General features: G+C 45.1%; 1 protein-coding gene across 2 annotated transcripts in view; it reads left to right on the top strand.

Annotated features, from left to right (window-relative positions):
* UTP4 (UTP4 small subunit processome component) overlaps positions 1–16,240 on the top strand; it is a gene marked incomplete at its 5' end in the record, with an annotated part of 29,096 nt that extends 12,856 nt beyond the window's left edge. For both annotated transcript variants that reach the window (XM_084756712.1, XM_084756713.1), the window contains 9 exons: positions 1,537–1,633; positions 4,708–4,772; positions 6,518–6,640; positions 7,781–7,937; positions 10,110–10,216; positions 11,012–11,107; positions 12,252–12,437; positions 15,385–15,495; positions 16,004–16,240. In XM_084756712.1, coding sequence (XP_084612838.1) covers positions 1,537–1,633; positions 4,708–4,772; positions 6,518–6,640; positions 7,781–7,937; positions 10,110–10,216; positions 11,012–11,107; positions 12,252–12,437; positions 15,385–15,495; positions 16,004–16,120 — 1,059 coding nt within the window. In that variant the 3' untranslated portion in view covers positions 16,121–16,240. The remainder of the gene's footprint in view (positions 1–1,536; positions 1,634–4,707; positions 4,773–6,517; positions 6,641–7,780; positions 7,938–10,109; positions 10,217–11,011; positions 11,108–12,251; positions 12,438–15,384; positions 15,496–16,003) is intronic.

Raw genomic sequence — 16,240 nt, 5'->3', positions numbered from 1 at the left:
TGGCTGCCTCTGCCTCCTGAGTGCTGGGATTACAGGCATGTGCTACCATGCGGGGCTTGAAGACACTTCTTATGTGTATATGTATGTATGCATAATGTGATAATGAGGTAGATCTGGTTTAGGTGTTGCAGAGGTCCTCTGAACTTGTGGCAATAGTACCATTTACTTTAAAAGGAACACAGGAAGCCTAGGTTCTCCACCCTAACAAAATTCCCAGAAAGCACAGTTATCGAAAGGAGGGAGTGTTTCTCCAGAAAGTAAACTCAGAATGATGTGTGCAATTAGAACACACATTTTGGGGTTGGAGAGGTGGTGAAGAGGGCTTTGTGCTCATCTGACAGCTAGTACCTATGTGCACCTCCAGTTCAAGAACTGACAGTGTTCTGGCGTCTTCGAGCACTGCATGAGTGCAATGGACAGACATGCATACACGTACAACAGAAAACATGTTTTCAGGCCTGCAGTTGGTGGCGCACGCCTTTAATCCCAGCACCCGGAAGGCAGAGGCAGGCAGAGCTCTTGAGTTCAAGGCGAGCCTGGTCTACAGAGTGAGTCCCAGGACAGCCTACACAGAGAAACCCTGACTCGAAAAAACAAAACCAAAAAAAAATATTTTTAAAAAATACCCACATATTTCAGTACATGGTTTGATGAAGTCAGACACAGTCCTCCCTTCTGCCCCCACCTCTCTCCTCTTTGACGATAGGATCTCACTAAGTAGCCATGGGTGCCTGTGCACCAGGACCAGCTGCATGGCCTCCACTCACCAACATCTGCGTCATTCTAACTCTTCTCTATTGGTCATGTTGAAAGCATCTGTTCATTCCTCTATGTTTCAGAGGACCGTTGTCCTCAGCCTAGAGCCCAAAAGTCTTCATGTGGTTGTAGAAGCCTGTGGTGACCGTGACTGGCCCATCTCACTCAGCCTTTCCATCCCCAAAGCCTTTCCACGGTGCTTTTGCCTCGGGCTTGTTTCCCATGCCCCTCCTCCCTGGACCGTCTTAGGTTGCCGCCTCTGCTTGGCTAAGTTTTCCTAGTGACCTTGATCTGCCCTGTATGTTCCATGGGTTAGGTTAGCTGTCCTTTACGCTCATCCCATGTTGACCCATGTTCATTCTTGTGCCGTACTGTAGCATGACTGCCTAGTCTGCGGCATGTCTTTAGAAGCATCCTGAGATGCTTGCCTATGTTTTTGATTTGGTTTGGTCTGGGTTTGGGTTTGGGGGGTGTTTTTTTGTTTTTGTTTTTTGAGACAGGGTTTCTCTGTGTAACAGTGGTTTTGGGTTTTTTGGGTTTTGTTTTGTTTTTTTAGATTGGGTCTGAGTATGTAAGCCAGGCTGTCCTGGAACTTCCTATATAAACCAGGCTGCCTTTGAACTCACAGAAATCCACCTGCCTCCCAAGTGCTGGGCCATTCCAGCCAGCTAAATAAATGGTTTAGCAGTAGAAAAGGGGATGCGTTAAGATGTTGCATCTGAAACAAAGCAGACGATGACCAGGTTGGCCTACTTACAACTTCTCAATTCTTGGATACAGCGGCGTCTCATTTCCTGTTCGAAAAGAAGGCAGCTTCTCCTTTTCCAGTTCGCTCATCACTTGGAACTTTGGAGACTAGGGTCCACAGCTGCCACAGGTATGTTGGGACAAAGAGTTTTTTGGTTTGCCTTTGTTTGTTTGTTTGTTTTGTTTTGAATGTGTTTTTTGTTGTTTTGTTTTTTAAGATTTTATTTATTATTATTTATTTTATGTATGAGTGCTGTATCTGCATGTACACTTGCAGACCCAAAGAGGGCATTAGATCACATTATAGATGGCTGTGAGCCACCATGTGGTTGCTGGGAATTGAGCTCAGGACCTCTGGATGAGTAGACAGTGCTCTTACCAGCTGAGCCATGTCTCCAGCCCCCGAAACATGGTTTTAAAAACTGGCAAATTTGGGACTAGAGAGGTAGCTCAGTGGTTGAGAGCGCTGTCTGCTCTTCCAAAGGACACAGGTTCAATTCCCAGCACCCATTTGGCAGCTCACAACTGTCTGTAACTCCAATTCCAGGATTCTGACATCTTTATACCAATGCAAATAGAGTAAAATTAAGTTATAAAAAAACAAAAATTAAAACTGGTAAATTTAAGAAAAAGAAAAGAACAGAAAATGGAGAAAGGGAAAACAAAAACAAAAGGGGCTGATGTACACCTCAAAAGTAAAGTGCCAGCCAGGCGTGGTGGCGCACGCCTTTAATCCCAGTACTTGGGAGGCAGAGGTGGGTGGATCGCTGTGAGTTCGAGGCCAGCCTGGTCTACAAAGTGAGTCCAGGACAGCCAAGGCTAACACAGAGAGACCCTATCTGGAAAAACCAAAAAAAAAAGTAAAGTGTCTGCCTGGGAGCGCAAGCCCCTGGGTTTGAAACACAGTGTCATCCAATATACCCACACAGAAGAAAACTGGAAGCCAGCCGTACCAGTATACAACATGACTCCCAGCACATAGGAGGCTGGGGCTCATGCTAAGAAAAGAAAAATCTCAAACGAGGGGGGCTGGAGAGATGGCTCAATGGTTAAGAGCACTTGCTGCTCTTCTAGAGGTCCTGAGTTCAATTCCCAGCAACCACATGGCTCACAACCATCTGTAATACGATCTGGTGCCTTCTGGTGTGCATGAAGACAGTATACTCATATACATAAAATAAATAAATATTTTTTAAAAACTAGAAAGAGAGTACAAAATATCAAAAGAACAGTTGAAGTTCTCCCTGTAGAAAATAAGTCAGGCATGGTGGCAAATACCTGCAAGTGGGAACAAAAGAATCAGAAGTTCAGGACCAGGGCAAGAGTAACCCCAGGCTTGCTGGCCAGCCAGGCTAGAGCATCCCTGGGCTCACCAGACAGCCAGCCTAGAGCATCCCCGGGCTCACCGGACAGCCAGGCTAGCCTAGTCAGTGAGCCCCAGGCTCAGTGAAAGACCCTGTCTCACAAAATGAAGCAGAACTGGCCATGGCACTGTGTACCTTTGGTCCCCTTTAGCATATTCTGCCTTTTTTTTTTTTTTTTTTCATATTCTGCCTTTTGTGCTAGCACTTGGCAAGCAGAGACACATGAGTCTCTGATGTCAAGGCCAGCATGGCCGGCATATTGAGTTCCAGGCCAGCCAGGGCTACATAGTCAGGCCCTCACTGAGGAAAAAATAAAGTGGAGAGCAATTGAGGAAACACCTAATGTCAACAGTCCCTGTATGTGTGCAAGCATGCACACAAATTTTTAGAAACATTTTTTATTTTTTACATATACATTTATAATATTGCACATATATATAATAAACTACCTATAGCAAGAAGAACCATGAAACAATCAGGAATTATATAAATGTTATATTCTTAGTGTTTTGGCTATTTATATTTGACAGCCTTGAAGAAAACATCTTTCTTGTCTTGGTGTATCTAAAGTTCTTAATGTAAATAAATCTCCATCACATTTTGCACACACAATTTTTATTAAAGGACAGATTGTATTATGTCCATGGGAAATTATTCTCCCATGTACAAGAAAAAAATCAGAGTGTTAAAATCTTGTTTTGGTTTTCTGAATTAGGATCTCACTCTACAGTTGAGCTGTTTTTAAACTCAGCAGTCCCCTGAGATTATAAGTATGAGCCATCATGGCTGTCTTAAGAGCATTCAAATTTTACCCTGGATATTGATTGTGTCTTAAGAGTTTATGTTTCTGGTCGGGTGTGGTGGTGCACGCCTTTAATCCCAGCACCTCGGAGGCCGAGTTCGAGGCCAGCCTAGTCAAAAGAGGGAGTCCAGGATAGCCAAGGATACACAGAGAAACCTTTTCTTGAGAAAAAACAAAAACAAAAAAACCAAACAATAAAGGAGTATATACTGCTTTTGTAGAGTTCAGTTCACAGCACCCACACTAGATATTTCGCAAGCCCACATAACTCCGGCCTGAGGGGACCTGTCAGCCTCTTCTGTCTTTCAAGTGCATACCCACACACAAACGCCTAACTAAGAATAGATAAGATCCTGGAGTGCCAGGCGTGGTGGCGCAGCCTTTAATCCCAGCACTCAGGAGGCAGAGGCAGGTGGATGGCTGTGAGTTCGAGGCCAGCCTGGTCTCGGGAGGTAGAGATGACAGTGGTGGAATTGTCCTTTGCCCTGGCCTGACTGATAGACAAGCAGGCTGTTGGAAAATGAGAAGGTGAGCCGGGCGTGGTGGCCCACGGCTTTAATCCCAGCACTCGGGAGGCAGAGGCAGACAGATTGCTGTGAGTTCGAGGCCAGCCTGGTCTACATAGTGAGTCCAGGACAGCCAAGGCTAACACAGACCCTATCTCGAAAAACCAAAAAAAGAAAAAAGAAAAAAAAAGAAAAATGAGAAGGTAGAATGGTATGTGGCAGCAGTTCTGCATGGAAACAAAGGCCCTGCTGTAAGGAAACAGTTTAGAAGGTGACTTCTCTTCCTTAGAATGCATTAAAATCTTCTTCTACCCACCTGCATGTCTGTGGGGTGGGGCTTCAGCTGGCTGTGTGCCTTAGCAGCCTGTTCCCTTTGCAGCTCTTCACATGGCCCTTCAGACAGTACGGACGTACGTGGAGAGGCCAGATTTCCCACTGGTAGAAACTCTGTTACTGAATGTTGACTTTAAAATGGAAAAATGCACTAATTTTCTTTTGATTAAAAAAAACTCAGGGAGCTTTCTGTTTTCAGGCAAGAATGGAGATACTCTTCCACTCTCTAAAAACGCAGACCACCTACTGCACCTCAAGACAAAGGTGAGAGGCTCCTTCTCCTGTGGATCTGACCGTTGCTCAGTCTGTAGTTTTATTTGAAGGAGAATTTGATGAATGAATACAGGAAATTGGTTTTTTCCTTCGGATATTATAAAAATAGCATGCATTCTTTTAGTAATTAAGATGGTACAGAGGTTCTGTAATCAAATCTGAACCTCATGTTCACCCCATATCTTCCTGTTCCACTGTTCAAAGATAAGCACTTCTAGTAGTTTCTCGTGTGTCCTCCCGAAAAACAAAGGTGTGTGCTTCCTTTTTACATTAGCAACGTGCCATGTCAACTTCATTCAGTTTCTCTGTTATAAAAGGGTGTTAGCTGTTTGTGGTAATCCGAGTACATGACACAGGAAGTTTAAGAGTTCAAGGTTATTTTGGCTAGTAGAGAAATTAAAGCCATCCTGGCTGCAGTAAATCCTGTCTCCAACACAAAACTTTGTTGTTTTTTTTTTTTAAGATTTATTTACTTAGGTATACAGTGTTTTTGCCTACATTACATGTACACTTGCAGGCCAGAAGAGAGCACCAGATATCTTTATAGATGGTTGTGAGCCACCATGTGGTTGCTGGGAATTGAACTCAGGACCTTTGGAAGAGTAGACAGTGCTCTTAACCTCTGAGGCATCTCTCCAGCCCCACAAAACTTTTAAAATAAAAGATTTTGGTCATTTGTGGTGGCACGTGCCTGTTAGTTCCAACATTCAGGAGGCTCGGGGAGGAGGGTCGAGCTGAGTCTGAAGTCAGCCGTTGCTAGGCCATCCTTCCCCTCCGCCCCCCCACCCCCCCAAAAGTGGACTTTGAGTCCAGGTTTACTATGTCATCAGGGTTAGTCTTAAAGTTCTGGTCCTGCCTTGGTCTCCCTGATACTAGGATTACAAATACGGACTTCCACACTCAGCTTGAATGAACTCTATATAAAACATTGTGTTTTTCTTCTCTTTCTCAGATGTCTTGGGGCTTGGGGGGCACAGTTCAGGACAGGTTGTTTCTGTGTAGCCCTGGCTGTCCTGGAACTCCATCTGTAGGTGAGGCTGGTCTTGAATTTAGATCCACCTGCCTCAGCCTCCTGAGATTAAAGGCATGCCCCAGAACATCCCCTGTCTAGAGGTTTTAAAGCAGGTCATCATGGACAGAACAGACAATGGGCACTGCCAGTCATCTGTCCTCTGCCTTTACATGATGCCTCCCTGCTCGTGTTAAGCCTAGGTTGAGGCTCTAAGTTTCTCAAGGACCTAAGATAAAAAGTACAGTTAACTGCAGACCTGTGTTGGGTTTGGAAACCTTCATCAATGAGGTGTTCTGCTTGGGATTTAGTCATTGTACACCCAGGACATGAGGTTTTAAGACTGTATGTAAGCAAACTGGATGTGGTGGCCTTTAATCCCAGCAGAGGCGGAGGCAGGTGGAGTTCTGTGAGTTCGAGGCCAGCCTGGTCTACAGAGTAAGTCCAGGACAGCCAGGGCTACACAGGAAACCCTGTCACACACACACAAAAAGAAACCAACAACAACAAAACGAAAAGACGTTGTGTGCATTTGTGGAAATGTCCAGAGCACCTAGACCTTGAAGAGTCCTATTACAGGAACTGTGTTATATAAGAAGTTTTGCCAGGTTTGGTGGCTAACTCCTTTGAGCCCAGCATTTGGTGTCTAATATAAGGAAATTGTAGTGAAACAGAGTGAGGCTTTGGAAGTTGGTTCTCTTCCTCATGTCTCCGTCTCCGTTGCCAGGGCCCTGAGAACATTATCTGCAGCTGTGTCTCCCCGTGTGGAAGCTGGATCGCCTGTTCTACAGCCTCTCGGTTTTTTCTCTATCGACTGAAATACGAGCGAGACAACATAAGCCTCCAAAGAGTGAGTGAGGGAGCACGGTGGCCCTGCGCAAGAGGGCACTTCCTGAGTGCGTGCTTTTTGTTTGAGTGGAGATGAGCTGGAAGCGGGTCCTTAGTGAAGTTAGATGGCACGGCTGTTGCAGGACCGCCGTAGGGACCTGCTCCTAAGTTTGACAAGCTGAGTTCCATCTCCAGACCCACATGATGGAAGGAGAGGCGCCCACCACTTAACCTCTGACCTCTGCACACATTCACACAAACACATACTTAAACATTTTATTTACTTGTGTATATTGGTGTCTTGTATGCTTGTAGGTAAGTATCTCTGTTTACCATCGATGTGCCTGATGCTTACAGAGGCCGGGATAGGGGCAACCCCCTCTTGGGGCTGAAGTTACAGGCCTGAGCTGTTGTATGTGTGGGTATTAGGAATCAAACCCAAGTCCTCTAGAAAAACAGCCAGTGCTCTTAACCACTGAGCCAGCTCTCTAGCCCTACACAGTCCAGCACTTGGGAAACAGAGGCAGGTAGATCTCTGTGAGTTTGAGGCCAGCCTGGACTACAAAAGAGTCCAGGACAGCCAGAGCTCAGTATAACAGAGAAACACTGTCTTGAAAAAACAAACAAACAAAAAACCAAACTTATAGAAGGCTCAAGGTTCAGTCTTCAGCATTATCACTGCAATGCTAAATACAAATTTATTGTTATTTTGTTTGTTTATTTTTTATACATTTTAAATTAAAATAAAATTACATTCCTTTTCCCCTCCATTCTCTTTCAGGCCTCTTTCCTCTAACTCTTCTACTCTCCACTTGCAAATAGATAGCCACTTTTTGTGGTTATTATTATTATTAGGTGTATGCACATGAACACATAAATACACCCTGCTGAGTCTGTTTTTGTTACTGTGTAAGTGATTTTAGGGCTGATATATTTAAGTACATTTTAAAAAAAAATAGAGAAGCATTCCTAGTAAGGTTAAGAATTAAGCAATTACCATCTGGATGGAGAGAAGGCTCAGAGGCTACAGGAAGTGAGCCAGTGTTCCAGGCCCTTCGTGGGCCCTTGCTGGGGAAGTCTAAGAGTTGGCGTGACTGAAGCCTGGCTGTTATGGTTTCCGTGGCTGCTCTCTCACTGGCTTTCACTGTTGATTTACCCATAGGTTTCCAAAATGCCTGCGTTCCTTCGCTCCACCCTTCATATTTTGTTTTCTGAAGATTCAACAAAGCTCTTTGTGGCATCAAATCAAGGGTCTCTACACATTGTCCACCTGTTGGATGGAAGCTTCAAGCACTTGCATACTTTCCAGCCTCAGTCAGGTGAGGGTTTCTAACTGGACAGAGGGGATCCTCGCTGTCTTTGGTGTGACATTTGTGTCTTCAGACCCCAGTGCTGGGCGCTAGGCTCTTCTCGCCTTGCAAACACTCACTCGCATGTTTGCAGTTGAAGGTAGGAGGAGGTATCTGGCAGATGAAGACTCGAGATCTGCAATGTTCTTGACACCTACTCCTTTCTCACTGGGTTTTTGATTCCTTATTTGGGACCAGAGAAGTTTCATCATCCTTAGTTTTGTTAGCAGAGTTAGGAAGGAAGTGAAAGTCACCTACAGTCCTGACACTGAACAGCCACCCCTGAGTATTTTGTTTTTTTCACGTATGTCTGTAGAGGTTCTTTGGACATGCTAAGATGAAAATATTATTATGCATATAGTTTTACTGGGGATCATTTGTGCTTGTGACTATTTTTCATGTTCTTTAAGAACACAGATTGCATCAGTAGGTGACTATATTTATGTTCCAGCTAATGCCAAGTTAACTGTTGACTTAAGCTTCTCATCCACTTTATGTTGTAATTGGATACATTCCATGATCTGTCCCTTAGAGCCACCCCTGGCATTTAGCTACTTTACCATTTAGGCCCAGCCTGGGTTGTCAACATTTAACATTAACGCATTGAAAAGCTGCTTCAAGTGGGGTGCAGTGGTGCATGCCTGTAATCCCAGCACTCTGGGAGGCAGAAGCAGGCAGATCTCTGAGTATTTGGAGGCCAGCCTGGTCTGAGTCCAGGACAGCCAAGGCTACTCAAAGAAACCCTATGTCGAAAAACTAAATAAAAAATAAGAAAAAAAGAGGAGCTAAATGGGCGTGGTGGTGCACACCTTTAATCCCAGTACTCAGGAGACAGAGGCTAGCCTGGTCTACAAAGTGAGCCTAGGACTGCTAAGATAATACAGAAACCCTGTCTCAAAAAACCAGGGGTGGGGGTGGGGGGAGGGGCTGGGACAGAAAGAAAGAAAAAGAATAAAAGAGGAGCTGCTTTAGGCCAGGTGTGTTGGCACACACTCTTACTTCCAGTACTCGAGAAGCAGAAGCAAATGGATCTCTGAGTTTTGAGGCCAGCCTCTCGGAGCGTAAGAGCACTGGCTGCTCTTCCAGAGGTCCTGAGTTCAATTCCCAGCAACCACATGGTGGCTCACGAAAAGAAAAAGAAAAGCTGCTTCAGGAGAAACTTATCATTTAGGAGTCAGATGTTTAGGTTGGGTTTTGTTGTTGTTGTTGTTTTGTTTTGTTTTTTGTTATTGTTGTTTTGGTGTTTTGAGACAAGGTTTTTCTGAGTAGCCTTGGCTGTCCTGGACTCACTTTAGATGAAGCTGGTCTCAAACTTGGAGAGATCCGCCTGCCTCTGCCTCCCAAGTGTTGGTATTAGAGGTGTGCGCCACCGCTGCCTGGTGTCTTTACGATCTTTATCCATCCTTCAGCAGATAGTTTGTGGCTATTGTAAAGTCTTTCTCATTATTTGGGATTTTTAGATTCAGTACATTTTAGCATATAATGTTGATATCTGATTTTTATCCCATATCTTCATGTTGCAAATTGATTCAAAACCCTTTGACAGTTAAACAGACAGCAGGCATTTCAATATGTGCTTCAAGTCTGCTAAACATACTGTGTTCATAACTAATTTTAAAACATTGAGTAAGAAAAGGTGGTTTGAAATAAGTAGCTTAAGATATAATTTCAATGCTTTACTCAGGGCAGAACCAGAGGCACCTCTAGTTTTATCTTTCTGGCCTCTTTTCACATGAGTGGCAACTAGATAAATTGTTTTTGTATTTATTTGTTTGTACCTTATCTCATGGCCTGAAAGTTTTTATATAGACCACGCTGGCCCCAAACTCCTGTTCTCTGCCTCCTAAGCCTAGCAATACCTAGTTAAATTTAAAAAGCAGAGAGACACCTAACATTTGGGAGGCTGAAGCACATAGATCATAAATTTAAAAGCTGTCTTGGACTACAAAACTAATTTCTTGCCTCAGAATGTTTTAATTTAAAAGTAAACAGGTTAACCTTTAGAACTGATTTGTAAAACCCCTGTAAATTCTCCTGTAAATGGTTTATAGCCATGTGGGTCTTGTTGGTTTCTGCATCGTCTCCTGGACAGGGCAGACTGTGGATGTCTAATTCAAGAGCGTGTTCCCTCTGTCATTCCAGGGACAGTGGAGGCCATGTGTCTTTTGGCTGTCAGTCCGGATGGGAATTGGCTAGCTGCATCGGGTACCAGCGCTGGAGTCCACATATACGATCTGAATCATCTAAAGGTGAGCATCAGATTTCATAGCAGCAGTTTGAGTCATACAAGAGGCAGTTGGCTAGTCATGTTAAGATTTGAGGCAGATTGGAATGACCTGGAAACTTACTAGACTTTTTCCTGCTTTATGGATTCCTATTTTAGAATTATGTAGAGCCTCAAAGCAAATGAGAACAGTGTAAGCTGTACTCAGACTTAAAATTGAGGTACGTGAGCAATGAATCCATTTTCTGGCTAAGGATACAACTCAATGGTAGAGTATTTGCCTAGTGTAAGTCCTTGGTACTACAAAACAAACAAACAAATAACAAAATGATAAAAAAGACAAAAATAAACCAGGTGTGGTGGTGCATGCCTTTAATCCCAGTACACAGGAGGCAGAGGCAGGTGGATCACTATGAGTTTGAGGCCAGCCTGGTCTACAAAGGGAGTCTAGGACAGCCAAGGCTACACAGAAAAACAAACTAAAAAACTGACTATGGGGCTTAGGCTTTAGTGCAGTAACTTACATAGTGTATGCACAGCCCAGGATTCAAAGACTATTACCAGAAAACAACAAACTAATAAGTACCAGAAATTGCTGGCATCCAGTTTTGTCTTGGGGTGTGTGTGGGGGCAGGGAGCAGGTGTTTGTTTTGAGATAGGGTCTCACTGTATGGAGCAGGCTGGCCTAAAACACGGAGCAGGCTGGCCTAAAACACAGAGCTGCTTCTGTCTCTGTGGTTGTGTGCCACCATGCCCAGCTCACGCTGCCTTTTTTAAAGGAGGATGTCCCATGGAGTTGCCCCTTGTCTTCTCTTCCCAGCTCCACTGCACAGTACCTGCTTACAATTTCCCAGTGACTGCCCTGGCCATCGCCCCCAATACCAACAACCTTGTCGTCGCTCATTCTGACCAGCAGGTAAGAGGTTCCGGTGCTTCCCAGCTCCCTCCTGCTAGGCACCCCCTGGAGGCCGCCATGATGGGCCCTTTGGAGGGACCTTCCCTTGAAGATACTGGAGGGTATGCAGGCGGGTTTGTTCTATGCAATGACATGGGCCCAGGTATTAAACTTGATGTGGGATGTAATAAAATTTTGAGGCTGGGCATGGTGACATACACCTTTAATCCCAGCACTCGGGAGGCAGAGGCAGGTGGATCTCTGTGAGTTCGAGGCCAGCCTGGTCTACAAAGTGAGTCCAGGACAGCCAGGACTACAAGAGAAACCCTGTCTTGAAAAACCTTTTTTTTTTTTTAAGTGACCTAAATATGTGTGGTTTACCTTCATGAAGAAGTCAGGCCTTACTAGAAATTAAGTATCTAACCTCAGCCAGAGTGAGAACATAAGTCTACAGCATTTTTTTATGCTGAGTTGTGCAGAGCTTTTTTTGTTTTAGTTTTAGTTTTTTTTCTCCTTTGGTTTTCGAGACAGGGTTTCTCTGTAGCCTTGGTTGTCCTGAACTCACTCTGTAGACCAGGCTGGCCTGAAACTCACAGAGATCGCCTGCCTCTGCCTCCTGGTGCTGGGATTAAAGGCGTGCGCTACCGTGGCCGGCTGCAGAGGTCTTCTTTAAAAGGCTTGTGTTTCTTTATCTATAAAATGGAGATGATTGCATCAACTGTGTCTCGCTGAGATACAACATATCTGGGAGGCACATTGGATTAGACTTCTAAGCAAATGATGCTTAGTGTTTTGAACAGTTATGCTCTCATGTACACACATCTAAAGCTTGCAGTCTCTCACATTCATTGGTTTCATCCTTGACCAAGAATGTTTAAAGGCAGTACCTTGAGTGCTTTTGTCACTGAAACTGGTGCTCTGAGTTTAGTGGCAGTGACCTGTAATCCCATCCTATGGGAGATTGAGGCAGGGGGATCACAAATTTTAGACCGGCCTGGTCTATTCAGCAAGTTCCAGGCCAGCCAGAGCTTCACCGTAAGACTCTGTTTCAAACAAAGAAAACCTTCAGGGTGACTTACTGTCTATAATTTTCCTTTAAAAACATTTCTTATGTGGTGGTAAAATGTATGGCTGAATACACATTTGTTTGGTGCTGTGTCTTCAGATATTTGAGTTCAGCATCCCAGACAAGCAGTATACAGAGTGGAGCCGGACTATCCAGAAGCAAGGATTTCACCAACTGTGGCTGCAAAGGGATACCCCCATCACACACATCAGCTTTCATCCCAAGAGACCAATGCACATCCTCCTCCACGATGCCTACATGTTCTGCATCATTGACAAGTCCTTGGTGAGCTTGGAGGCCTCGACCTACGTTTGTGTGTGTGTGTCTGTCTGTCTGTCTGTCTGTCTGTCTGTCTGCCTGCCTGCCTGCTTGTCCCCGTCCCCATCCAGATGAGTTTTTCAGATCCCCTAGAGCTCTCTGTGTGTGTGTGTGTGTGTGTGTGTGTGTGTGTGTGTGTGTGTGTCACACACCCGCACGTCCATCTGTCCAGATGAGGTTTTCAGATCCCCTAGAGCTGGGGTTACAAGTTGCTATGAGTACCCTGCCGTGGCTGTCGGGAGCAGAACCCAGATCCTGTGCAAGAGTAGCAAATGCTCTTCATTGCTGGGCCATCTTTCTAGCAGCCTATTTTGTTTTGGGTTTTTTGAGACATGTTGCTGTGGCCTCATTAGCCTGAAGTTAAATTTACAGCAATCCTCCTGCTTCTGCTTCCTGAGTGCTGCTGAAGTTACATGTGTGTTCAGGAGGCAAGCCTCCTCAACCTTTGAGTTGACTGATTCACTTAACTCTCATCCTTGGGCTACGGAGTAAAGGAGACGCTGGTGTTTTTACCACCCTGCCCCTTAGCTGAAGACACTTCAAATGTTGATCTTTGTGTCTCAAAAGTCCAGCTGGGAGAGTCCAGCGTCAGTGATTGTGGTAGAGATACAAGTGCTTTCTTTAATTTGAAATGCTAGCTGCTGTTTTGGTTTTCCCCAAATATACATGTCTTTTCTGGGCAGGGGCTTTCTTTCCTAGGAGGCCTGTGGCCCACAGCCATGGCTGTGCTGTACTTGGGTTTCAGTCATACCCAGCACCAGCTGTCCAGTGTGTCTGTAAGGTGGGGGTGGAGTGTGCGTGGGTAAGGCAGCAGATGGCTCCAAAGGAGGTGTGTGCAGGATGTGTCACTGACTCTCATCTCATGGGCCCGGTGTCCTGGGATGTGGGAAGCAGAGCTGGCTGACAAGCACCTTCTGTGAGATGGTGGTACAGGAAGAGCCCCTCCCGCTCTCTCACTCATCTCTCTGTAACTCAGCCCGGAAGGCTTCCTCCCAAGCGTTGGAGCTGAGTCCCTCATGTACAAGTAGGGCTAGTTCCCAGGGAAGTCGGAGGTAAGGTGAGTCATTTATCTGGCCATCTCTTGAAGTGTCAGTGACGTCACTAGGGGTGGCCTATGTTCTTTCTCCCTGAGGGAGAGCCTTAGCCACTTGGCTAGTGTCTTCAGTGTGGTTGGGGGAGGTGTAGGAAGCACAGTGCCTCTGGGCTGAGATCCTACACGTGCACATTTGTTCTTTTCTGACAAAGTGTTACTTATAGGACTGGCCTTGAGCTTGCTTGTTTTTCATCCTGCTATAGAGTATGAAGCCCTTTTTTGCTTCATCCTGCCTATCATAGCCCTCTTGACTGACACACTTTCACATGACCTTGGGTAAGTTAGCTATACAGATGAAATACTACTCTTATGAGTTCATTTGAGGCCAGCCTGATCTACAGAGTTGCAGGACAGCCAAGGCTACACAGAGAAATCCTTCGAAAAACCTAAAAAAGAAAAAGAAAACTTCTATGTTTGCTCTTCCTGCATGAGTTTATATGCACCATGTGAGTGTAGTGCCTGTGGAGGCAGGTTTTCTGGAACCACAGTGGTGAGCCACCTAATGTGGGTGATGGGAACTGAACCTGAGGCCTACGCAAGAATAATAGTCATTCTTAAGCACTGAGCTATCTCTTTAACCCCACTTGTGTATAAGACAATTCTTTGAGGGCTTGGGGTGCAGCTTAGAGTGCTTACTTGATTCCCAGCACATGTAAACCAGGTGTGGTAGAATACACTTTGGAAATACAGATAGGATCAGAAGTTCAAAGTCATCTTGCTTCTGTCATCAATTTGAGTCTAGCTAAAGACTAAAGTGGTAGCCAGGCGTGGTGGCACATGCCTTTAATCCCAGCACTCAGGAGGCAGGCAGATAGCTGTGAGTTCAAAGCCAGCCTGGTCTACAGAGCAAGTCCAGGACAACCAAACTATACAGAGAAACCTTGTCTTGAAAATCTCCACCCCCGCCCCCCCAAAATAAAAGACTAAAGTGGATAAGCTAGAGACCCACAGGTTGAAAACTACTGGTCTAAGGCATGGATAGTTGTTCATAATTATAATTAATTCTAGCAGGAGAACTACAATGAGACCTTGCCCAAAACAAAATGAGGAGGCTGGGTGGTGGTGATGCACGCCTTTAATCCCAGCACTCAGAGAGGCAGAAGCAGGCAGATCTCTGTGAGATCGAGATCAGCCTGGTCTATAAAGTGAGTCTAGGATAGCCAAGGTTACCCAGAGAAACCTTGTCTCAGAAAAAAAAAAAGGCAAAACAAAGGCTGGACATTTTGGTGTATGCTTTTAATTCTAGCACTTGGGAGGCAGAGGCAGGCAGATTGCTGTGAGTTGGAGGCCAACCTGGTGTAAAAAGTGAGTCTAAGATAGCCTAGGCTACACAGAGAAGCCCTGTCTCAAAAAACCAAAGAGAGAGAGAGAGAAGAAAAGAAGGAGGACCATTAGCTAGGTCTATAGTGGCCAGTGAAAGTAGCTTTGCTGTTTTTGTGGTGTAGGGATCAAACCCAAGCTCTTACACAAGCTAGGCAATAAAAGTTCAAATAGTTTATCTTGTTGGGCCTAGTGGGTCAGGCCTGTAATGCCGGTTATGCCAGAGAATGGGGCAGGAGCTTCACAGATTCAAGGAGTACGAGTGAATTCATGGCCCGCCTGGGAGGCAGAGGCAGGTGGATCTCTGAGTTTAAGGCCAGTCTGGTCTACACAGAGAGTTTCAGGATGGCCAGAGCTACATAGTGAGACTATCTCAAAAAACAGGATAAGAAAAGAAGTACTGAAAACTAAAACATTTGACGATATCACTAGAGCATTCTTGTGTGTGTTCAGCCCCTTAGACTGCCTTAGCAAATAAATAATATATCTTTGTCTTTTCAGCCACTTCCAAATGACAAAACTGTGCTCTATAATCCACTTCCCCCAAAAAATGAATCAGATGTCTTCCTGAGGCGCACGGCCCACGGGTTTAAAATGTCTAAGATATATAAGGTAAAAACTTCTGTACCCTGGACAGTTGCTTCCCTGTGCTGTTATCAAATTGTATTAACCAACAATTAGAAGACAGGTGTGTCTTCCTTTTGCATGCAGAGACCCTGACTTGGCGGGGTTGTCTGTATCTGTAGCGATGTTTCATTCTTTGTACTAGAGCAGGCAAATCATACTTGTCTGTGTGAGAGAGATTGTTAGTGGTGAGCAGTGAGCTTGATGCTCGTGTGGAATGGGTCTTTGTTAGAGTGAGCACTCTTCCTAGCGGAGCTTCTGCTAGAGAATGCTTCAAGGATGCAGCGAGTGTCCATTGAGCTTCTGGTCCTGCAGCTGTCCGGCGGAGCTCAGGTCCCCGTCAGACCCCTGTGAGCCAACCGCCCTGAAGCGCTGGCCTTCCCACCCACGTTGAGTCTAAGAGCTAGGGAGACTGTCAGGGCGCCCCATTCTGGGAGTCTTGACTCAAAGCTGGTGGAGATTGATCCCTGGTGACATCACTGTCCTTTCTCTGCAGCCCTTACTCTTTATGGATCTTTTGGATGAGAGAACACTTGTGGCCGTAGAGCGACCCCTGGACGACATCATTGCCCAGCTCCCACTACCCATCAAAAAGAAGAAATTTGGAACTTAAAGCAGGGACTGTCTGTGTCCTTTCTTGAACTGTCTACTCTTGTTTCTGTTTGTTTGTTTGTTTGTTTGTTTGTTTGTTCCCAAATCATGATAATAAAACAAAGTTATTCTTTAGGACTAA

The sequence above is a fragment of the Acomys minous genome (assembly GCF_964271855.1).
Source record: "Acomys minous genome assembly, chromosome: 14".
NCBI classification, from domain to species: domain Eukaryota; kingdom Metazoa; phylum Chordata; class Mammalia; order Rodentia; family Muridae; genus Acomys; species Acomys minous.
Note: the sequence above shows the minus strand (reverse complement) of the source record. Positions and strands in the feature narration are given on the sequence as shown.